This window comes from Triturus cristatus, chromosome 8, assembly GCF_964204655.1.
Source record: "Triturus cristatus chromosome 8, aTriCri1.1, whole genome shotgun sequence".
Lineage (NCBI taxonomy): Eukaryota > Metazoa > Chordata > Amphibia > Caudata > Salamandridae > Triturus > Triturus cristatus.
This window is the reverse complement of record NC_140591.1, coordinates 16,258,774-16,284,502: the sequence shown is the minus strand read 5'-3', so window position 1 is coordinate 16,284,502 and position 25,729 is coordinate 16,258,774. Positions and strand designations below refer to the sequence as shown.

The 25,729-nt window shown below is 46.9% G+C and overlaps 1 protein-coding gene across 2 annotated transcripts in view; it reads right to left on the bottom strand.

Moving 5' to 3' along the window:
- Window positions 1-11,027: 11,027 nt before the first annotated feature.
- Window positions 11,028-25,729, bottom strand: part of SLC22A15 (solute carrier family 22 member 15) — a 161,437-nt gene continuing 146,735 nt past the window's right edge. For both annotated transcript variants that reach the window (XM_085620743.1, XM_085620742.1), the window contains one exon: window positions 11,028-15,817. In XM_085620743.1, the coding sequence (XP_085476869.1) occupies window positions 15,728-15,817 (90 nt within the window). In that variant the 3' untranslated portion in view covers window positions 11,028-15,727. The remainder of the gene's footprint in view (window positions 15,818-25,729) is intronic.

The window sequence follows — 25,729 nt, the reverse complement described above, 5'->3', positions numbered from 1 at the left end:
CTGTTGATATCAAAAAGCCCTATGGGCTTACAAAGATTGTTGTCCCGTTTCTCCCAGTTTTGCGACATCAGGGGCTTGAAAATAAATACAACAAAAACCAAGCTGATGACACTATCACCCTCAAAAAACTTTAGGAATAACATCAAGCTAAATGACACCACACTGGAGCTAGTGGAGGCTTTTGATTATCTAGGAGTGAGGGTCAACAATAAGCTCAAATGGGCCCCCCATTTGTCGAAAATGCTCCTTGTCCACAAAAGAGCCTCAGGGGCAATAGCGAAACATCAGAGGCTCTCATATAGTAGGCCAATAGCTGCGGCAGTCAAGGTCTACGAGGGGAAGGCCATGTCAGCGGCCCTCTATGGGGCGGAACTGTGGGGATTCGAAAATCTATCAGAGCTGCTTAAATCAGAGAATAAGTTCTTTAGAGACTTAGTCTCGCTTCCTCTGTCTACCTCGCTAGTCCCACTTCGCAGTGATCTCGGTAGACACAACATCAGCAATGTGGCTAGGCTGTGCCCTATATTATATTGGACAAGGCTTAGAAGGTCTCCCGAACTTCATCATTACGCTTCTGCTCTGGACAAGCTATTAAAACTTGGAGCAGATCACAAGATTCCCGGGGTATCGAATCTGAAAAAACAGTTGCAGAAGATAGGCCTGGAAGAGGCTTGGGAGAGCCAGCTCCCTCCTCCCAAATCAACGATAATTTTTTTTTATTGGGAATGGGTCACGATTGACACTTTAAGAAATCAGAGGGGTGTTCCAACTGTGAATTTTTTGGATGTGAAACCTGCTCCCAGTATGGAATCCTTTAAGAACCTGATTGAATCTCCTGGGGATAGGTCACTATATCTAAAAATGAGATATGGTACCCTTCCACTTCACGAGTTCCAATCTAGCTGGAGTAAGGCGATCGTGAGCCCAAAAGGCTGCCCAGGCTGTGCCTCGCCCATAGAGTCAATCGGCCATTTTATGTTTGCCTGCCTGGCGTACAGGCAACCAAGATTAAGATGGCTGAAACCGGTCTGTAATAATCTGGGCACTAGGTCTTCCAGGGTGGCGTTGCGCATCTTGACCCACGAAACATCAGTCCCTAGTGTTATCTGCGGGACTGCCAAATATCTGGGCTGGGTCTGGAGGATAAGACGCAAGCTCCTTAAGGCGTACCAATCATAAGCTAACCACCCATCCCTGACCCTGTACGAATATCACTGTTTATTATATCATCTAACGGGGGAGTGTGAAAATGCTGTATGTACATGTATATTGCTCTTTTACTCTTTTTAACTGTATAAAGATTGAAGTCATTGTTGTAGTGGGTTTTAAACTGTTTTATATGAATTGTATTATACTTTTATGATATTTTTTTTTATATCGAATAAAGTAACTACAACAACAACACTGCTGAGATTCACCCTGATATCGGAACATGGACTTTAGCCGGTTGGCTATGGACACTGTTTACTACATGAGGCTGGAAACTGTTAACGATATTATGTATATTGTTTGCAATTTTAATGACATGCTGCCTATGTATACAATGTGGACCGATGTGTTGCTCCCTCTGTATCACTGCTTGTACACCTGCTAGACGCAATGTCAAGAAGATAAATGCCCAATATGTATTAGACAAAGAAGTTATTGAAATGATGCACATAGACGTATGTGATGTATATTTGGACTCTTCTAAATTATAGATGTCTTCAGCTAATGCTAAAAGGATCGTCTGTGTGAATTTAGCAGAGATCGCTGTTAGCATGAGCTGAATTCATCTTGTTTGTGGCAGCCATTTTAGTTGACCATGTGCCTCGCCATGAGCTTTCTCCCTCTACACTGTTGACTGTTCTTGTATTTCACTTGAGTAAGGAACTATAATTAACTCCTTCAGTATTGAGCCAGAGCACTGCACATGCTCAGAAAGGCCCAGCTTCTAGAATGCACCTGTCTTAGTTTGTAAATGTCAGGCTGTTTCAACTGATGTCAGCAACTCATTTCTCCTCCTACTTTGTTGACTGAGCATTTTCTGTTTGTCCATGTAAGTGAATAGCTATTCTTGTGTGTACTTGTACCGCCTCCTTTTGACCTCCTGTGTGGGTATAAAAGTCCCACAGTTCTTCTACTCCTTGTACCACCTCATACACTGCCTGAGGGTTTTGTATGGATGCAGTTTCACCTCATGAGGTTTAATAAACTGTTTTCTTGATATTCCAGCTTCTGTGCCAATCTCTACTTATTGGTCTGAGGACTAGTGCGCAAAGAAGGGCGAACCCCTAGCACTGGTAGGCCTCGCTGAGGTCTACTTCTACAGAAGTAGCCTGAGCCAAAACACATACAGTATTTAAAGACCGAAGGGCTGCACTAGCGGATGCAAATACATTCCTTCCCCAGGATTCAAGCCACCTGGACTCCCGAGAGGGAGGAAGCGTGAAAGGGGGCAGAGAAGAAAAAGCAGTCCGTAACACGAACCCCTGCGCATCAGGGTGCACAAAAAGACAGACCCGGTCATGTGGAGCCGGGCGGTGGCGGTGCAAAACTGAATGCGCCACGGGATCACGTGAAGAAGGGCGGACCCAGGTACCCAAGAGGGCATCATAGAGGGATGCCTCAAAAGGCAAAAGCGGCTCTACACTGCCGGACCCATGGTGGAGGACCTCCAACATGGGATCCGCCGACAAAGGGGTAAAGGGGGGGTTGCATATTCAAGATGGAGGTGAAAACAGCTCATCAGTGGGGGAGGGTTGTAGGCTGACCCTCCCCAGACACTGAGGGTGCGCCCAGTGCCCCATGGAAGGAAGCTCCATGGAAGAATGAGGACCCTGACGGGGCCCCTGGGGAGGCGATCAGCCTGCCAGATTTGAGAGCTCCTGAGGGCCCTCCACAAATTCTACGGGGGGCACTGGTAACACTAGCTTTGGCGACACCGGGCGGGAGGGCGGAGCCGAACCCCCTCCACAGGCCTCCATAGAAGAATCCAGAACTCGGCGTCAACACGGCGTCTAAACGACATGCGTCGGCGCCGATTGGGCCTCGTCTGACTCCATCTCGGCAGCCACCGGCATCGAGTCGGCGTCGTCCGGCGCCAAGACTATAACAAGCTCCCCTTCTGAAGAAGAGGTCACCGGGGCCAGCAAGGCAATCCTCCAGCGCCGCTCCGGCGCCGGCTCCGCCTCATCCAGAGCGTGTTGTGATTCCCGAGTAAGGAGCGGAGGGGGAGACGAGCCTCCGGTACCAGGACGGTGCCGACCACAGCTCCGGACAGGCAGCCGCCTTCCCGGGAGGCTGGTGTGTGCTCAAGTCAGGGCTATGAGCACGGGCTGTCGCAGCCGAGGAGGCGAGCCTCCGGTGCCGTGACGGCGCCGACCCCAGCTCCGGACAGGCAAGGCTAGGGTGTGCTCAAGTTAGGGCTATGAGCACTGGCAACCACCTGCGGCACCACAGGGAGCCCCGTGGGGCTATGCAGCAGGGCAGAGGTGCCGTGGGATGAAGAGGGTGACCCAGGAGGGCCGCACACTAACGAACCCACGTGGAGCATAGAGGGTGACCCATCTGGGCCGTGCCCTAACACCACCACATCTCCGACGTTCCTGGGAGGCAAAGGCCCAATGTAAATGTAAATGTAAATGTATCCGTCGGAGCCCCTCAAGAGGCGGAGGTTCTGAGGACACCCCAGGAACGGGAGAGGACCCAAGGGAGGCCTGCAAGGCCGTAGCATAGGCCTCCAGTTGGGCCCGAGACGCCCCCACACCCGGAAAGGACGGATAGAGGGGGGGGGCGACCATCGGGAGCGCTCTTCCGGAAAGTTCCGGGAACCAGAGCCCCTGCCAACAGAAGAAGGTGAGGTCGATGACCTAGGCGACAAGCGCCTCGACTTACCAAGTGGAGAACGACGGCCCTAGGCCCCAGAGGGCGATCAACAGCTGAACCAAACAGTAGAGGGACTTGCAGTCGACGACGAGGCCGGGGGGAGAGACGACTCTGACCGGGACAGCCGCGCCGAAAGAAGCTTCATACGGCGCTCCACCGAGACTTCGGTTTCAGACATTGGCAGGCTTCACAGTCCGTGGAGTCATGGTGCTCGCCCAGACACCACATACAAATAAGATGCAGGTCTGTCGCGGACATCTGTCGCAAACAAGATGTACAAGAGTTGAAGCCCAGACCAAAACAGGCCAGAGGAGCTCACTCCGGATCCGCGTTGCACGCAGAAAAGAAGGAAACTGACGTCAGCGACGCCGGGAAGGACTTATATGACTTCGCTGACGTCACGTATGACGACAACGTCAGGGTTGTGTGGCGCCACTCCCCGGCGCGCAGAGGTGCTGCTGCAAAACAAAATCCGGATCCAGTCTCACGCCTGGGGAATCTGCGGCTGGATGTCTCTATCAGATACCCTGCTGCTGTGAATGTACAAGCCCCATCTCACCTCCAGAGGAGTACTGTCTGTGCCAGGCCAGAGTGACAGCCTGCTGCTGCAAATGTACATGTCCTTCCTTGCCTCCAGATAATTACTGTCTGTGCTGGGCCGAAGTGACAACCTGCTGCTGTGAATGTACAAGTCCATCCGCGCCTCCAGAGAATTTACTGTCTATGCCAGAGTGAGAGCATGCTGCTGTGAATGTACAAAACCTTCCTTGCCTCAAGATTATTACTGTCTGTGCTGGCCGGAGTGACAGCTTGCTGCTGTGAATGTACATGTCTATTGTTAGAAATTGTATTTCTGGTTGGCTAGGGCATGAGCCTAAGCCAGGCAGGAACCACCACTCTAGTCAGGGCACAGGAGTTACACGCTGAAGATAACCCCTGCTCGTCCCCTTGGTAGCTTGGCATGAGCAGTCAGGCTTATCCCAGAGGTAATGCGTAAAGCGTTTGCTCAACACACAGCAGCGGCACACTAGGCACACCACTAAAGAAACTACACACAAGGTTATATAAAAAATAGCCTTTGTATTACCCATAAACACATTAGAATAGTAATCACACATTATACACTGTGCCAACTGACACTATGTATAACTTTACAGGGGATTATATACATGACCGGGCCAATCGGGCCACTGTCATAACCATTAGAATCACAAGCAGTGAAAATAACTACTGGTATTAGCATTTATGCATAAACCACATTAGGCATTCACATTAGGCATAAACACATTATGCATAAATCACATTTAGCAGTGCACCATAGTATCACTAGTAAGGTGTTCACATCGCCTGGGGGTCTTACGCCCCCCCAAGGCGCAAAGTGATCCCAGGCCAACTGGCCTTCCTCGGGGGCCCGTCTGGGCTGTCCCATATGCACTATGTCCCACAAAGTCAGGGCTCCATGCGTACGTGGCTTTTGTTTGCAACCAGGCTGCCACTGCAGCAGAGTACTGGCCCCAATGGGCCGGTACACAAATGGGGGCCAGAGTGTAACTCACCCATGTCTCCTCATCGACACCAAATGCCCCCCACGTTGCAGCTGCCCGCAATCCGGCGGTGCAGCTGTGTAAATTGCAACAGGCAACAACAGAGTGTCTCGGTAACCCCCACTGACCGGGGCTCCCCCTCGAGGGTAGATTCGGCACCCGCAGTACTTCCTCTCTCCTCCTTGGCAATATGGAGGTCGTCCTGCCCGGAGCGAAGTCTCCACCGACCCCGTCTCTCTCGTTGCGCCTCACGCGGTGCTCTTCTGGCACACGGGAGCCCCGCCCTCCTCTTAGTGACCCAGTTTCAACCAGTTCTGGGGGGCACTCAACCATTTGTTTACAGTGCGCAACAGTACCCATTGACAGAGTAGGTCATGGCCCCAGACACACCACAGGGGGCGGAGCCAGCATTGTACAAGGCAGGCACTGACCTATTCAGGGAAAGGGACTACTCCTCCCACCACTCCAAATGCAGATCTGCCTATTCAGCCTAGCGCTGACTCACCCAGCCCCTCTGGAGCCACTGCACCTCCCCAGCCCCTGTCACTTTAGAGCCAGACATGCAATACACATCAGGTAGGCACAAAGACACATAGCACACAGAAATGGCAACTACTAAAAGTGGAATTTCTAAAATAGTGATAATAAATCTGTGCACACCGTTACAACACATTTATTACCACTATTCCAAACATACAAAACTTGATCACGCTACTCAGGAATTACCACTGAACCACTTATCAGGGAATCCCCAATGCATTCCTATGCGAGGGCAACATTACAGTAGTGAGAAACCAAAATGGCTGTTTGTCACTACCAGGACATGCCACACAGTTAAGGCACATGTCCTACATTTTACCTACATTGCACCCTGCCCATAGGGCCTTCCTTAGGGGTGACTGATAGGTAGTAAAAGGGGAGTCACAGACTTGGCACCCACTTAATGTGCCACGTCACAGTGACCGGAAACTGTGCGTGCAGGCCCTGCAATGGCAGAGGTCTGAGACAGGTTTGAAAGGCTACTTTGGTGGGTGGCGCAATCAGCGCTGCAATCCCACCAGTAGTATTTAACTTACTGGCCCTGGGTATCTGAGATAGCACTTTACAAGGGACTGACAGGTAAATTATATACGCCAAACAGGTGTAGACCAATCTTACCATGTACCCAGTACACCGGTGCCTATCTGGGCTACTACAAACCTTTCCCACCACTCTGGGCTGAGAAATACCTGAGCCTCCCTTCTTAGGGTCACTCCCCAATGCCTTCTCAGACACTCTGGCACTCAGAGGTCTACCTCCCGTGCAAGCTCCCTGGGATCAGAGAACTCATACTCCAAGAGGTGTTGGCATAAACCCGGAAAACAGAAACTGAACATGTGCTCTCTGACAATCAGATTGAACAGCCCTGCAAAATTGTTTGCCGTGCTACCCATGACCCATCCTTCCAGTGCATCACAACACATATCCACAAACTCCCCCTAAGACTAGTGAGACTGCTTCCTACTGCCCCTGAACCTCAAACTGTACCCCTCAGGTGTGACACCCTCTTCCTGGGAACTAGGTACCATTCTATGTGACCTGGGAGTGGATGCTTCCACACTGGATTCCATATTGCTGCCGCCACTGGACCCCACCCAACTGGTGAATCCTAGACCACTAAACTACACTCAGGGGACATATACTCAAGAGCTAGCTTTTCACTGGCAAAGTCCCTCTCTGCCTCTACCATCCTCTCCTGCGCTAAGACCCTCTCAGTCTCTAGCTTTTTCTCCTCCACACCGAGCTGTGCTAGCTCCAACTTGAGCCTTTCCATCGCCAGCTGATGCTCAATTTCTTCCCTCCTATGCGCCCACTCCTCTGGGGACAGGGAAAGGGATGGGGCACTGGACCCAGCAAGGGACTTCCTCTCTATGGGGTCCTCGCTATTTACTGGCGTCCCTGCCCTTTCTCCCTCCTGCTCAAACTCTACAGGGCCACTGCCCTCTAGGGGTGCTGGTCGGGGACCCTCTCTCTCAGAGAACTCACTGATCTCGGGGTCCTCCTTCCCAGACTCCTCCCTCACCCGGCTTTTGGATATCCAACAGGCCAACATGTCCTCCTGCAGTTCCGCCTTCTGGACAGACCTCTTCACTTGACACCCAAGATCCTGACAGAACCTCTTTAGGTCCTTCACAGTATATCTATGCAACTTCTTTACATTAAATGTACTTTCTGTCACAAAAACTGCTGATCACCGAGGTGAGACAGGACTGACACTTTAGGGGTGTCATCAAAATTTTAGAAGAGCAGAAAAACACAATCCAAAAATGACACTTTGAGGAGAAAAAAAATGATCAGGAGAAAAAATCCCAAAACGTGATTATCTAAATGCAGAGTTTGTAGTGCAACCAGTTGTCACTGTGGTACTGCGCAAACGCAAGTCCTATCCTCAACGCTGACAACCAATGTTAGAAATTGTATTTCTGGTTGGCTAGGGCATGTGCCTAAGGCAGGCAGGAACCACCACTGTAGTCGGGGCAAGGGAGTTACCATCTGAAGATAACCCGTGCTCACACCCTTGGTAGCTTGGCACGAGCAGTCAGGCTTATCCCAGAGGCAATGTGTAAAGCGTTTGTGCAACATACACAAACAGCAGCGACACACTAGGCACACCACAAAAGAAACTCCACACAAGGTTATATCAAAAATAGCCTTTGTATTACTCATAAACACAGTATGTAATCACATATGTACACTGTGCCACCTGGCACTAGATACAACTTTACAGGGGAATGTATACATGACCGGGCCAATCGTGCCACTGTCATAACCATTAGAATCACAAGCAGTGAAAATAAAACAACCAGTAACTACTGGTATTAGCATTTATGCATAAACCACATTAGGCATTCACATTAGGCATAAACACAGTATTCATTTACATTTAGGCATAAACACATTATGCATAAATAACATTTAGCAGTACACCATAGTATCGCTAAAAAGGTGCCCACATCGCCTGAGGTCCTTACACCCCTCCAGGGCGCAAAGTGATCCCAGGCCAACTGGCCTTCCTCTGGGGCACGTCTGGGCTGTCCCGTATGCACTATGTCCCACAAATTCAGGGCTCTATAGGCACGTGGCTTTTGGTTGCCACCAGGCTGTCACTGCAGCAGAGTACTGGCCCCAATGGGCCGGTACACAATTGGGGGCGAGGGTGCAACTCACCCGTGTCTCCTCATTGACACCAAATGTCCCCCACGTTGCAGCTGCCCGCAATCCGGCGGTGCCGCTGTGTAAATTTCAACAGGCACCAACAGGGTGCCTTGGGAACCCCCACTCACCGGGGCTTCCCCTCGAGGATAGATTTGGCACCCGCAGTACTTCCTCTCTCCTCCTTGGCAACGCAGAGGTCATCTAGCCCAGAGCGAATTCTCCCCCGACCCAGTCTCTCTCGTTGCGCCACACGCGGGAATCTTTCCGGCACACGGGAGCCCCGCAATCCTCCAGGCACAAGCTTGCCTGACTTCCGGCAGCTACGTCCGCCCTGATTGGTCTACTGTGCATGGCGCGGCCCCGCTCACAACCAGGCTCAGCTTCAACTGGCTTCCGACACGCTGGGGATTACAGAGCGAAATCTCCGCCGACTCCTTCCTCAACATGGCGCGACGGTCCCTACGGGCCACAGAGGCAGTTTAGCATGAAAGCACCAGGGCACTTAGGACATGAAGCACTCACGGTGCAATTTGAAGCAGGAGGCCTCCTCTCATGCTCCACATGCAAAAGGTGAAGCGCTCACAACGCGCTCTCGCTGTCACAACAATGCGGGGTGGGCTCCCGCCTGGTACTTCCTTGTAGACTGGTTTAAGACAGCACGTCCACGTCCGCAGAGCCCCTCTGCTGTGCGGTACACGCAGTTTGGTGTGGGGAGGGACAAGGGGTTCATGACCCAGTGCTCACCATGCACTGAGCCCCAAAGTCCAGAGGGGCAGAGCTGGGCCCAGGCAGGCCAGCTCACAGGGCCCTCTCGCAGAGGGGAACACCTCCGTGGTGGTTCCTCCTGGTGCCCAGCAGTCCTCCTTTCACAGCTCCAAGCAGGTACCACTTTACATGGGGTCACAGCCCCAATATTTATATTAGTTATGTGTTTTGCCGTGGCACAGGGCTTGGGCATCCAGTTCCCACCAGTTCTGGGGGGCTCTCATCCATTTGTTTACAGTACGCAACAGTCCCCATTGACAGAGTAGGTCATGGCCCCAGACACACCAGACACACCACAGGGGGGCGGAGCCAGCATTGTACAAGACAGGCACTGACCTATTCAGGGACAGGGACTACTCTTCCCACCACTCCAAATGCAGATCTGCCTATTCAGCCTAGCGCTGACTCACTCAGCCCCTCTGGAGCCACTGCACCTCCCCAGCCCCCGTCACTCCAGAGCCAGACATGCAATACACATCAGGCGGGCACAAAGATACATAGCACACAGAAATGCCAACTTCTAAAAGTAGCATTTCTAAAATAGTGATAAAAACTCTGCGCACACCTACGCACCATTTATTACCACTATTCCCAACATACAAAACTTGAGCACGCTACTCCTCTCATATCAGGAATTACCACTGAACCACTTATCAGGGAATCCCCAATGCATTCCTATGAGAGGGCAGCCTCACAGTAGTGAGAAACCAAAATGGCTGTTTGTAACTACCAGGAAATGCCACACAGTTGAGGCATATTTCCTACCTTTTACCTACATTGCACCCTGCCCATAGGGCTAGCTAGGGCCTACCTTAGGGGTGACTGATATGTAGTAAAAGGGGAGTCACAGACATGGCAGCCACTTTATGTGCCACGTCACAGCGGCAGTAACACTGCGCGCACAGGCCCTGCAATGGCAGAGGTCTGAGACAGGTTTGAAAGGCTACTTTGGTGGGTGGCGCAATCAGCGCTGCAAGCCCACCAGTAGCATTTAATTTACCAGCCCTGGGTATCTGAAATACCACTTTACAAGAGACTGATAAATTAAATACGCCAAACAGGTGAAGACCAACCTTACCATGATTACCACAGACAGCAGTGCTAAAGTGCCCAGAGTTCTAAAACCACCAACACCAGGTCAGAAAAAAAGACTAGGAGGAAGGCAAAAAGTTCAGGGATGACCCTGCAAAAAGGGCCAAGTCCAACATCCATCGTCGCCTCCAAAGCATTACTGTATGTGCCTGAGTGACAGCCTGCAACTGTGAATGTACATGTCCATCGTTGCCTCCAAAGCATTACTCTGTGCCGTGCCGGAGTGACAGCCTGCTGCTATGAATGTACATGCCCATGCTCACCTCCAGATCATTAGGGTCAGTGCCGTGCCGGAGAGACAGCCTGCTGCTGTGAATGTACAAGTCTATTCTCGCCTCCAGAGCATTACAGCCTGTGCTGGCCGGAGTCACAGCCTGCTGCTGTGAGTGCAGAGTTCATACTCACCAGTACACAGTGTTACTGTTTGCACCAGATCCCACTATTGGGCAAAGACCATGCCTGGGTTTAGCTCATCAGACGTCTATGGCCCCATAAAACAGGTCTGGTGGAAATGTACTCAGCAGATAATACTTAACAATGCAGTAAACAAAAATACATCACTTCTTTTCAAAGCAGTATATCTCCTTTATTATTGTACGTGGGAACTTAGCAATGTAAATCTCCTCTTTAAGAGGACTTTTGTAAACAATATATTTTTTAAAAACACATGTAATGTTATCTCATTTGTTCTTTTAGATGAGCCGATGTTCTGTGCATCTGGAGGGTCTGTTTGGCTGTGCCCTTAAAGAGAAGACTGAAGGGCCTACATGCACAGAGCTCTAAGCACTCCATCTTCCAACTCAACACACTCAGATTTATAGGGCAGAGCAGACTGCAGGGTAACAGCGCGGCCAGAACCAGAGTGTTTCTCCTCCATGCCACTCTCAACTTTGAACTGTACAATCAGAACATTACGGGCTGCCCAAATGCTGCCAATGCAGGGAAGGGGGATAGGGACTTATATTTCGATGCCACCATAGAGGTGAACAGCTATATGACCTCGACAGTCAACTGAGCCATTCAACTCTGGTGAGTCGGGTTGGGGGTGAAATTCTGTCCATGGGTAAAAGGCTGTCCACCCTAGTGCTAATGAAAAAAGCAACAGCTAGTAAAATTTTGTTAAAATAATCCTAAAATAAAATACAATTTTAAAATAGCCATACCCCTGCCGTCAAGGCAGCGATGGCTGGAGCTTCAGTAAACATGTAAAAAAACAAAGAACAAAACAACCTTCACTTTGTTTCATGGTGTAACAAACTTGGCCCCCATTCCTTTTAGTGTTGATCCAAAATAAATATTAATCTCAAGGCACATATTTAGTAGAAATAATGCATGAGGTAGCTTTAGACAGTCCAATAAAATATGAGAAGGCAACTTCTATGTACTGCCATCGTTTCTTCATGTAATGCCCCGGTGAAGGACAGAAACGGGCGTTGCAGCCCATATAATGACCCCACAAAGGGAAACTGCCCTCTCATTCGGTTAAGGAACCTGAGGTTTTACATTAAACTGCTGCTGAAGCTGGAAGATATCCTGAAACCACACAAGAGATGCTACTGCTTCCTTCTGATCTGGTGTGGGTACCTCGGCCTCCTGCACTGCCACAGCAACTAGAGGTACTCTGCAGCAGACTCAATGAGCTAGAATTCTACCATCGGACTACTGCATTGCAGCAGGAGCTGGTGCAAGTCTACAATATGCTAACAGGGCAAGAATTCCACTATCGGAATCCTGCACTGCAGGAGATGGAGGTACCTTCGGACACACTGATATCAGCTAGAATTCTACCATCAGACTCCTGAACTACTGCCGCAGCTGGAGGTAGCTTGCGACACTGGTATCAGCTAGAATTCTACCATCAGACTCCTGCACTACAGCAGGGGCTGGTGATAGTCTGCAATATAACAGGGCACGTATTTCACCAGCGGACTCCTGCAATGCAAGCGAGGGAAGAAGCTTGCGGCACACTGGTATCAGCTAGAATTCTACCATCAGACTCCTGCACTACCGCTGCACCTGGAGGAAGGTTGCGGCACTGGTATCAGCTAGAATTCAACCATCGGACTCCTGCACTACAGCTGGAGCTGGTGATAGTCTACAATATACTACCTGGGAAACTATTCTACCAGCGGACTCCAGCACTGCAGTAGCTGGAGGTAGCTTGCGACACACTGATATCAGCTAGAATTCTACCATCTGACTCCTGCACTGTTGCTGCAGCTGTGGGTACCCTGCGACACACTGACATGAGCTAGAATTCCATGATAAGCCCTCTGTACTGCCGCAGGAGCTGGAGGTACTCTACATCACACTGACATGAGCTAGAATTCTATGATCAGTCCTCTGTACTGTGCAGGAGCTGGAGGTACCCTGCGACACACTGACGTGAGCTAGAATTTTACGACCGGCCCTCTGTACTGTGCAGCAGCTGGAGGTACCCTGCGACACACTGACATTAGCCAGAATTCTATGATCAGCCCTCTGCACTGCTGCAGCATCTGGCGGTATCCTGCGACACACTGACATTAGCCAGAATTCTATGATCAGTCCTATGTACTGTGCAGCAGCTGGAGGTACCCTGCGACACACTGACATAGCTAGAATTCTATGGTCAGCCCTCTGCATTGCTGCAGCATCTGGCGGTATCCTGCGACACACTGACATTAGCCAGAATTCTATGATCAGCCCTCTGCACTGCTGCAGCATCTGGCGGTATCCTGCGACACACTGACATTAGCCAGAATTCTATGATCAGCCCTCTGCACTGCTGCAGCAGCTGGAGGTATCCTGCGACACACTGACGTGAGCTAGAATTTTACGACCGGCCCTCTGTACTGTGCAGCAGCTGGAGGTACCCTACGACACACCGACATGACCTTGAATTCTACGATCACCTCTCTAACTCTGCCTCCTGCACCGCTGCAGGAGCTATTCTCCTTCATAATGACAAACGTGGGAGATCTTTCGCTCACCGCCTGCGCTGCTGCAGTGGCTGAAGCACCATCATAAGCAATGGCACAAAATAGAGTTTTACCACCAGCAATGCCGCAGAGGTGGAAATCTCATATTACTACGAGCTCGAGCTACAGTTCTAGCAGCTACACTGCCATGGATGAATGGCAAATTGTACTCCATCCCTCATACGTACATGAGGCGAGGCCCTACCCTCATCACCTTGGACATTATGTACTGATTGTTCAGCAGTGAATAAGGGAAACAACAAATAGATTATGTACCAGGGTGAGAGGGCGATGGAGGAGGGAGACAGACTCAGTAGATCATGTAGCGGGGTATACGGCAAGGAGTAAGGGAAAGAAACGAGTGCATTAGGAGGTGGCCATAAGAGAATTATAGGGGAGACAGTCTCAGCAGATCAGGTACCTGGGGAACAATACAAGAGAGAAGGGCCTAGGGGGATACGGCAATGAATGCAAACCTAGGGGAATGAGCCTGGGCAGAATCACCTAGAAGCAGTAAACAAGGGGCCTGTGTAAGGTAAAGGCAACTGACTTACGGGGTTACGTACGGGGACAGAGACAGTGCAGAAAAACCCTAAAGGGATGTGTAGGTGATGGAATGGAGGAAAAGATGTTCACAAAGGAAGTGAGTACATGCACAGGATGTACCATCTGGGAATAGCAAATGCCCATTTTATGCCATTCTATGCAAATAAACATTTGTGTGAACAATGGGCACTGAACGTGGATGTACCCGTCCTCAATAACCCAGATCAGTGGGGGGTAGACTACTATCCATCTGTAGCCGTAGGAGGCACTGCTCTCTCAACATGTGAGGGAACGTTCGGGCAGAACGTGTCTGCTTGTGCTTGCATGTCCGATTACCTGCTGGTCCATTCATCTAGTACTACTTCTGAAGTCACCAATTACAACCTCTAGTAATAGAGGACTTAAAAGACAGGGATATTATGGGAGAAGAAGCGTCACCTTACGCAGGTTATACACCAATGGGTGCTGCCTAAGTCCTGTTATGGGAGAAGAAGCGTCACCTTACCTAGGTCATAAACAAGTAGGAACTACGTAGGTGCTGGTATGGGAGAAGAAGCATCACCTTACCTAGGTCGTTAACTAGTGAGATCTGCGTTGGTGCTGGTATGGGAGAAGCGGCGTCACCTTACCTAGGTCGTTAACTAGTGAGAACTGCCTAGGTGCTGGTATGGGAGAAGCGGCGTCACCTTACCTAGGTCGTTAACTAGTGAGAACTGCCTAGGTGCTGGTATGGGAGAAGCGGCGTCACCTTACCTAGGTCATAAACCAGCGGGTACTGCCTAGGTGCTGGTATGGGAGAAGCAGCGTCACCTTACCTAGGTCGTTAACTAGTGAGAACTGCGTTGGTGCTGGTATGGTAAAAGCTCTTCTACGAAGGAATGTGTAGTAAATGAGAAGGGATGTCTCGGTCAGTACTCGCTACTTGTAATGCCACTGTACATAAAGGCCCCTTCATCCCACAAGCGGCGTTCCCCAGTACTTCTAGTCACAGTCAGATCAAGGCCAACCATAAGCAGCTCCACTCTCAGCACAGGTCAGCCTAGTGCCGCAAGACACCTCTGCAACTGATGAGCGCATGCTGTTTAAGCACGGTGAGAATCCATTGTATCCTGGTGACCCTCTGTTTGCCCTCTAACTCGCGGTTTCTCCCTACATGAGGACAGCCTCGGAACCCATCAGCACCCGCCACACTGAGGAGCAACCACGGTCTCAAGAAGAACCAAGACAAAGCCCTCGACATGGACCTGTGGTTCCTCAACCTTGAATCCCCCATCAACTCACAATCATTGGTCAAGTTATTTCCTGGCTTGCGCCTCTAGGGATGCTGGGGAATAAACATGTGAATCTCTGGAAAATAGCAAGTTAGCGAACCGAGAAATGTGACATAATGGTGAACACATCACAAGCGTAGCGAACACCCCCACAGCTGAAGGCACCACATTAACTGTAAGACGTCTATTGCTCTCTAACTCTCACCATCGTCAGAGACCTTTTTAGATCATAAGGTCTCTGCCAATAATTGACAACGGTTGGATTTATAAAAATAGACATTCTGTTGCATAGGAGTCTTTTTTCAATGCTCGTCATGGACGTTACTTTTAAATAAAGAGGTTGTGAGGAGTTCCTCCAACCTCAGGCCAACAAAGCAGCAGAGCAGTCTCTGGAAGCCTGTCAATGCCACGCAACGAGTCCCCGTTTGGTCGACAGACGCAGGGCCCGAGGGATGCTCGCACAAGGCACGCTTTGGCACTACTGATGTCATTTTATCAGCTGTTCCTCCTCTTCCTCAGCGTCATAGAACTCTTCCTCCGCACTGCTGCTTTCCGCACTTGGATCCTCTCGATTACTCTACAAGAGAGAGAAAACATTCACATGTAAAGTATGCTTTCAATCGACAAGAACACACACTCACAACTCTTAGAAGGTCAAGTCTGGCATCCTACGTTGTAAGGAAGGAACTCGTAGCCATAGCACACACCAGAGTGGTGCCCCGTGCAAGACTTGACAACACTGAGTAAAATATGAAATTCACTGAAAAAACCATAGGTTTTACAGACGTATTAGTTAGGAAATAGCATTTAAAAAACCTTAGAAATTCACTGAAAAAACCATAGGTTTTACACACGTATTAGTTAGGAATTAGCATTTAAAAAACCTTAGAAAATCACTGAAAAAACCATAGGTTTTAGGGACGTTATAGTTAGTTGGACATTTGACTCATATAAAACCAGAGAAATTCGCCCGTTATAGTTAGATGAGCTAACTATAACTCGCGCGCCCGCAATGCACTGGTGAGGACGTCACATATTACATCACTCATGACATGGTCAGTGACATCACTGATAACATCACTGATGACATCTCAAATGACATCACTGATTACATCATCCACCTGATAATCTGATGCACATACTGATGGCCTAATATAACTTTGATACACGCACTCTAAAATACAGACTACTATTTTTGAAAGCATACACACAACAATGGCAGATACTACATACCACCCACTATTTCCTAGGTCTACACTCACGTCCACTCACTTATACATGCAGTTACTCATCAATACAGTACTATAATAGGCACTCATACACCTATACATACAGTCACAGTCCGCCACTCATCCATAGTTACTCACACACCTAGTCAGTCATGCAAACAATCAATCACATACCCATTTACTCATGTATACAGTTATACACACCAACTGCGTTATTTATACACACACCACCTCACTTATTTAGGCAGATATTAACACATAGTTACTGTCTTCTACAATCACTGATATAAGCAGACATTTTTATACACCCACTCCTTCAAATAACTTACTCTCACGTATAGTCATTTATATACTCCAACACTCACATATACTGCCTTAAAACATATGTAGTTACTCAGTGAGACATTCATTCACTCACCAACACACCCATACACACACTAACTCACCCATACAGCCCATCCCAGATGTACTTTTGAATCCATACAACCAGTGAATCACCCACTCAGACATGTATGCACATAGTCACACACACCCCCCACCCACCCACACAGACACTCAGGTACTCATACAGATACTCAGACAACAAATCAATAACCCATATAGACACTCATGTAGCTACTCACCGACCCATGCAGCCGCTTATACACCAACTGAGACACTAATACAGACTTTCACAGTTTAGTCACTAACCCATACATTCAGTAACACATGTTCAGTCCCTCACTTATACAGTCAGTCACGCACCTACTAAATAATCCATTCAGGGACTTGTAAATTCACTCTTTCTTCAATACACCTTGGCATAGATATATATGAAAAATATTTAAACTTTACAGAAACACACATTCACTGGATGATGTCATCAGTGATGTATTTTAAGATGTCATCAGTGATGTCATCAGTGATGCCACTGACCATGTCATGAGTGATGAATATGACATAATCACCAGTGCATTGCGGGAGCGCGAGTTATAGTTAGTTAGCTCAACTAACTATAACGGGCGAATTTCTCTGGTTTTATGAGTCAAATGTCCAACTAACTATAACGTCCCTGAAACCTATTTTTTTTCAGTGAATTTCTAAGGTTTTTTAAATGCTAATTCCTAACTATAATGTCTGTAAAAACTATGTTTTTTTCAGTGAATTTCTAAATATATATATATATATACACACACACACACACACACACACACGCGCATACATACATATATAATATTTCACTGAATAAAACCAAGGATGAAGGGACATTATAAATAGACTAACATTTCACTCGTACAAAACTGGTGAAATTCAGCAGTTATAGTTACCTGAGCTAACTATAACTTATGCCATCACAATGCAATATATATATATATATATATATATATATATATATATATATATATATATATATATATATACACACACATATACATATATACACTCTTACCTATTAACACAGATGATATCCTGGGTTTAAGTTTTAAATTTACAAATAAATTACGGTTATACTTATTTAATATATATATATAAGACCAAGAGAAAGTTCAAAAGAATCCCTAATATTACAGTATTTAGAAGAAGCCCTAGATTCTATATCCTTTAATGGGCCTATCATAATCGGTGGTGATTTTAACTGTTGCTATGAACCCTTGTCGGGTTTAAACGCAATCTTCGAGGAAGAAGATTCAGCTTTGGGTATCCCGTCTTTAAGGACGGAAAAAACTCTGGGTTGCTCTGTCTCTGCATTGCAATTACTCAATTTTACTGTAGAGAAAGGATTAAGGTCATGCAATGGTAGAACCCCTTCTGATCTTGGATGCTCTAACACCTTTTCGACAGGCCTCTCCTCATCCCGGATCGAATATATCATGTTAAGTGCTGCTCACTGGGCCTATGTCAAAGATTTTAAAGTTGATAACAGAAGAGACAGACACCATTTCCCTCTGTGCTTAGATCTCACAGAGGAATACATTCAGTTTCATCCATTGATTCATCCTGGATCAGGGACAGAGGTTAAACAGCTCACAGTGAGTAACAACAAGAGGGCAAAAAAATGGCCTTCCATATTGGGGAAGATAGAACCACTTACCTGTATTTATAACATCTTTAGTGACCTGGTATCGTTTTATTTAAATGAGTGCCCTGAGACTATACCTATAACAATTATCCACCAAAAACTGGTAGAAAACATAAAACCACATTTAACTAAATCGGCGACCGCAAAGTCTAAACATAACAATAAGATAAGGTCGTCTAACCCCTGGTTTAATAAAGAATGCGCAGCGACGAAACAACGACTAATTAAGGCTTTGCATGCCAAGGATATAATCATTATCAGGGAAGTAAGAAAAATATATAATAAAGTTCTGAATGCAGCTCGTAGAAACTGGGAAGATGCAAGCTGGGAAGAATTGATAACAGCATCAAAATCAGGTGATCAATTTTTATTTTGGCGGATTATTGCAAATAGAAGTAAATTAAGTAACTCGGCCCAAGATTACAATTTGGATCCTGGCACCTGGCATAGACACTTTGCCCATCTATATGCTCCTTTGGCCCCAATGACCACCACCATTGCAGTATTGAAGATCTCATGTTATCAAATGAGATTGCTCCATTACATTTTAGCATAGAAGATACCAGCTTGGCTTTAGTTGCTATCAAGCCATCAAAAGCACCTGGCCCTGACAAGATACCGGGTGATCTTTTTAAACATGCGCCTGAGGTGTGGGCTCCATACATTAATTTGCTATGCAATGCAATTGCTAGAGGGCAGCCCATCCCCGAATCTTGGAAGGGAGCGGAGATCGTCCCTATATATAAAAAAAGGGCAGTAGGGACGATCCCGCTAATTATAGTCCTATCAGCCTGATAGATATATTGCAAAAGGTCCATGCCAAACAGATTCTAGATAGGCTGAATGATTGGATGACTGCAAATGATGGACTCTCTCCATGCCAAGCAGGTTTTAGAAGAAGGACAAGTACCATAGACCAGGTGTTCAGATTGGTAACTATAGCCTGGAAATACACAAAGTTAAGATCTGGCCATCTATATGTGGCCTTTATTGACCTAAAGGCTGCATTTGATTCAATTCCCAGAGATCTTCTATGGCTAAACTTATTACAGCAGGGGGTACCAAAATACATTCTAGTACAGCTGGTCAGGCTCCATGAGAATAATTTTGCAAGAGTGAGCTGGGGCAAAGGGGGAGAACTCACAGATGAGATCTCTGTCAAGAGAGGTGTGCGCCAGGGCTGTGTCCTGGCGCCAACTCTCTTTCTTTTATATGTCAACGACATGGTTGAGTTCTTGCAAAAATCCAACCATGATTCCCCGAAATTGGGTGGGAACCATGTTTGTGCATTAACCTTTGCCGATGATACAATTCTGCTGTCGCAAACGCCAAAGGGCTTGCAATGTCTTCTCAACTCACTTCACGAATATTGTAAATTAAAAGGCCTGGAAATAAATCCTGTAAAAACTAAATATATGTCGATAAGGCCCCATAAGTGTTTTAAGAATGATATAAAGTTGGATGGAGCGACCTTAGAGCGTGTCACTAATTTTGTTTACCTTGGAGTAACTATTGATTCCAAACTTTCCTGGAATCCACAGATAATTAAATCAAGATCAGTTTTAATACAAAACTCTGTACCAGTCATAAAGAAACTTTTTGCAACCACGACAAAGGCCATCATTCCAGCCCTAGAACTTTACAAGTCCAGGGCCCACACCGCCGCCCTCTATGGCTCAGAGCTGTGGGGGGGTGGGTGGGATCTCTCTTGAACCTAACTGCGGGGGAAGACAAGATACTGAGAAAGTTAGTTGCCCTTCCCCAAAACACACCTGTGATCCCCTAATGCTTGATCTGGGCATACAACGAATTGGACAAAGGGCTGTTTGGATGACCTTGTCATACTGGATAAGAATATAGACCACTGAGGAACTTTATACCTATAGACAAGCATTGAGTGAACTATTGGCCCTTGACACTCATGTCACTTTTCCGTGGTTGGTTCATATCCGAAAATGGCTTTTGGATCTGGGCTTGAGCAGGTTTTGGGAACAGCCAAGTACCCTGACCCCCGACTCAAAGCAGGAAATTAAGACCATCTATTGGAATTTTATTAGGCACGTCACTTTAAACTGTGGATTTGGCACACTTACAACCCAATTTTTAATGTTTAAAATAACCCCCTATTTCGAACAATTTCTAGATGAGATTTAACCCCTACTTGCTAAGGTGCTGTATCTAAAATGTAGGTACGGCACTCTCCAGATAAAGTCTTATACATCCAAGTGGGGAACAACTCAGAAAGGGGGAAATGACTGTAGGTGCACCCAGTGCCATTCAGGAAGTAACGAGGATATTGCGCATGTTTTATTTTTCTGCCCTGCATATAGATACTTTTTATAAACAATGTGATTCTACCCTATAGTAGTGAAAATTATTTTTAATTTTTAATTTTTCAGAGTATAAAGAAGTGCTCCACGAGGTGTCATGGGAAAGCACTAAGTGTTTTTAAAATACCCCTCACACACTATGAATCCCATGGTGTCATGCTTCATCATAGGGGTCTTCCCGTCCCTCTACAGGGCGGGGCGTGCTGCGACCAGTAAATATGTGGGAGCACTGTTGTTCCTGAAGGAATAGGCTATGTGTATTGCGAGGGTGAGAGTTGTAGGGTTTAGTGAATAGTTACAACAAGCATTTGCAATGCAAAGGTCTCTCATTTGCGAGAGTTTAAGCTATTGGCATTGCAAATGACAATGCCTTTTATTTATCGGTTTTGCTAATTAATACATAGATAAAAGGCATTGTCATTTACAATGCCAATAGCTCAAATTCTTGTAAATGCAAGACCTATTCAAAGAAGCGCCCACCATTGTGGAAGAGGAGTGGTGCAGCGGCCAGGGCACCTGATTATGGACCACCGGGTTCACGGTTCGATCCCCAGTGCCAGCAGCAGATTAGTCCAGCACCATGTGACTCTGGGCAATAGCTCGCCTAATCTTCCCGACAGCCCCCAGTGCCTTGACACCCTTGGGTAATTGTGCGCTTTACAAATACTGGATTTCATTTAATTTCATTGTCCCGGGGTGCTCGGAAGGTGAAAGCGCGCATGGTGCATTGAATGTTGCAGGAAAGCATGTCGTGCCTGCAGTAGGAGAAACTCATTACAGAAAATAGTGCTTACAGACTAAAACAGACATACCGTGTAACAACCGAAGTAAAAGGGACAGTCCTCGTGGGAGGTTACAAATGAAGACAAGGCGGGACTAAGGTGAGAATAACAAGCCTTTTAACAAATCAGAATTCAGCATTTTCAAAGGACAATGACAAATATGGGCAGAGAGTTGACGGGCTTCTATTCCATACACCAATACAGCATGCTTCAGAGCAGCTCAAGCTCTGCCCAGGCTCGACCTAAAAACGGTGAGTGCACATTTCTCTCCACATAAAGGAGGATCGCCAAATAGCATGTATTGCTTTGTACACAGATCGACGCAGGGGGTACATTAATGTACTGAGTAAGCTATAAAACGTGCTACCAATGCATTTTCCTAATTCCACTTATTTAATTTATTCCCGATTTCACAACGTCTCATGTTACAGCAGCTCGTGTGATAGGCGGGTCACATTTCCTGTTATTGGATACAAAGTGGTGCTACCTGCTGAAGTTTAAAGTTTAAGTATTCGCAGCGGCTCTAGTCTAGTCTGTAAACTCTTTTTACTTCGCATTAATGTGATCATCTTCACAGTGGCACTGCTTAAGAGATGACTTAAATGTTAAGACATGCAAGTGCTGTCAGTAACCAGGAGCGTGAGTGAAAGAGTCCGGGCATTTTATAATGTGGCTGCATATTTGTAGTCCTGCTTTTATGTTTGTGACATAGCCTGGTTTTTGGTTTTCAAATTTTGATCACCCTATCAAAGAGTAGTCTTCAAGCAAGTGTACCATGAGCCACAATGTAGATGGAAAATGGGACATTTATGCTTAGTTTAAAAAAAACTGAATTGGGATGCAATTGGCCTCTCACACCCTGGGCCCCAGTGCCACAGTACCCGTTACACCAATGCTTGTTCTGCCCACCCAGCCTTAAAAAACTTCCTTAGCAGCGTTCACATTTTCGGTTTTCAGCAAATCTACAAGAGCCATCCATATGAGTAAATAGGCGCCCATTCTTGACAAATTTGGGCTCCACACTGCACCAAGACACGGCTTGCAGAGAGTTGAATCCTAAACAACTGCACCTGGGTACTCCCGCACCAAAGAGAATAGTATCTCCCTTATTTCACTTAGATCTAATGTCTCTGAAAATGCAGTTATGGTAGGCGAGGATGCAATCGTGTCTACAGCGAATATATGTCGTTACTACGCATTCCGTTGCAACGCATGCCTTTACCACGCATGCGTTACAACGAAATGTTTTTTCTTCGCACTGCCCTTACCTCGATCTTGCCTTTACCCCGCTTTTTCGTTTTTGGGGGGGGGAGACCCCCCCAAGCCCCCTTTCTTCTTTTTTTTTCCTTTTTCTTAGGTCTTCGCCGACACTAACGAAGGACTGACGCTTTTTTTTCCGACCAGGAAGACGTTTTTCCGTGATGACGTTGCTTGCGTGCTAAAGACGTAGTTGAAGCAATACGCGTTGTGAAGACGTTTACGAGGTAAGTGTACCGTTGTAAACGTATCGCGTAGAAAATGCTTCGTGGTAAAGGCTGTTTCCCGTCTACAGCACAAAACTAAAAAGACTCGAAATTCTAAAGTTACGGTAAGACTTTAAACTTTGCACCACCCCCCAATGACATGCTCCACCTTAACTACCCCCCACCATACACTCTTTCCGATCTCAAAACGCCGATTGATACAATATCATATTAATTAAAAATCATAAACTACGGGTGCAATGGAAAGACACCCGTCTGCACACTTATTCGGTTCTAATGCCCTTAATGCTCGTCATCAGCCCGTTTCGCGTGTTTCTAATGTTATCATGTGAAAGGTTGAGAGGAGAGTAAATGATCTGCCAAGGATCACACATTCTGGACAGTTCACTGTGTCCCACAGTCGCCTCCTGAACTGTGAGGAACAGTCACCTTTTCTCAGTAAATTGCTTTACCGTTTGAAGGACAGCAATGCTGCGGAACTATCAAAATAAAAGTTTCATGTGGCAGCGCCTGCTGCTGAACGCTGCCTCGGAGAGCACACAGGTGCAATCGAAAATAACTCTAAACATAGTAGTTTTAATAAAGCGCGCCCACACAGTCACCCAAACGTATCTAACAGATTAACTCCGGTTATGAAAGAAATGTAAACATTCATCGGAAAGGAAGGTATACAAACAGACTACAGGTAATAACCCCACAAGTGTCGCCTCACAGTAAGAGCATCGAAATACAAGCATTTACAATGCAATAGGTCTCGCATTTAGGCGAGTTTGAGCTATTGACATTGCAAATAATGCCTTTTATTTTTGTTTTCGTTTTTAAAACATAAATAAAAGGCATTGTCATTTACAATGCCAATAGCTTAAACTCACGTAAACGCGAGACCTAATGCATTGCAAATGCTTGGTTGACTTGCGGCCGGACAGCATATGTGCACACTCACGGCATCGCGCGCTCGCCTGGACAGCCCGACACCATCTTTGTTGACTTGTGTTGCTCTGCTGTGAACCTGTCGGTGCTAAGCTATCGAACCTGCTCTCACTCTGCTTAGCGTACTCCCGCCGCAAGGATGTCTTTATCTAGCTGTCGCCGTCCTTCAATGGGACATCAGTCGTCATATTGCGCCCCTGGGCCAGGGCCACGTTCTGGTTTCCGTGGGCTCAATCTATCTGCAGGTTTCCTGCTGACTGTGGCGTTACTGTTGCGTGTTTATCTTTCAGTGGAAAGCGGCCCGGCGCCGGATGTGACGACTGCAAGGAGTGAGGTGAGAGAATAAGCACTCGCTTAGAAACCCCACTAATTATGAGATAATCAACAACGAGAAGTGCATCAATAGAGCTTTTTGGCTTATGTTATTAGTAGATCGGCACCTGGAGGTTCATAAACATGTTTTATAAATATCTGTGGTCATGCTTAAATCATCATTTTATGCAGAGAGTTTTATATAATTGCGAAAAGACCTGGGGCTGAGCAGCGGCCAAAGCTGCCCACTACTTTCTTTAATGAGCTTCCTCAATTTGCCCCATGACTTTGCAGCACGCTGCATGCTTTTAGTAATATATTTATTTATGTTAACACACCAAGCGCTGCTCGGATTACATCACGATGCATGTGGAATGTTGTTCTATTTGTGGGAATCCAAATAATGGACGCGTGGCCAGTAAGACGCCTGCTCCCGAGCAAACAAAACAAAGGTCATTATCACAGCATGCCGACAGGCGCCCCACGCTGCGGACCTATAATTAGCTCAACAGGTCTTCCGGAGAGGAGCACTGAACGCGCAAATGCTGTTCATGTGAAGCGCTTTCACAGACAGCAATCTCAAATCACTCTGCGCGTGCCCCAGTCTGTCTCCCTTGAGAGGCATCTCGGCGACAATAGGTCTCGAGAGCGAGACCTAAAAAGGGATTAAAAATTCTCTGACTGGTGGAAAAAACAAATTTATTCAATTCCCTGGCTGAGAATATTTAAAAAAAAGGGGGGGGGGTTATGTAGGGGGTTTACCTTAATCTGATACTCCCTACTGGGACAACATGTTTCGTAAGCAGTCCCCACTGCTTTACTCATCAGGACCTAAATACGTCCCTACTACACTCAAAATTTATTTGAAATTAAATGAATTGTATGCCTATTACTCAAAATCTAGACCTAAAAAATTATGCAACTCTGGAGAAGGTTTTGAAGGATACAATGACCCTTCTCGTTTTCAAATAACACATTTTCAAGATCTGAAATGATAGAAACAAAAGTGAAGTAAACAACCTCGGGGTTGTTCATTTAAACACATCACCATACAGTGGATTCGCATTCTCTGAAAGAAAGTGATATATTTTTCTACTGTTACTAGCCGAAAGGGTTGTTAATCCAACAATTTCATGAGAAGCAGTCCGCGATGTGCGGAATATAATCGCTGATTAGTTAGTTGTGGTACTAAAAAACACACGCGCTCACACACACGCCTTCGTAACGATTCTTCGTTGTTGTGATAAAAACGGTGAGACGTTCACCTATGTCAACAGGATTAGTAAATGCCCAATATTTGCAAAATATAATAGCAGGTGCTTGGTTGGGGTATTGGAACATACTTGCACTTCCACCACACTTA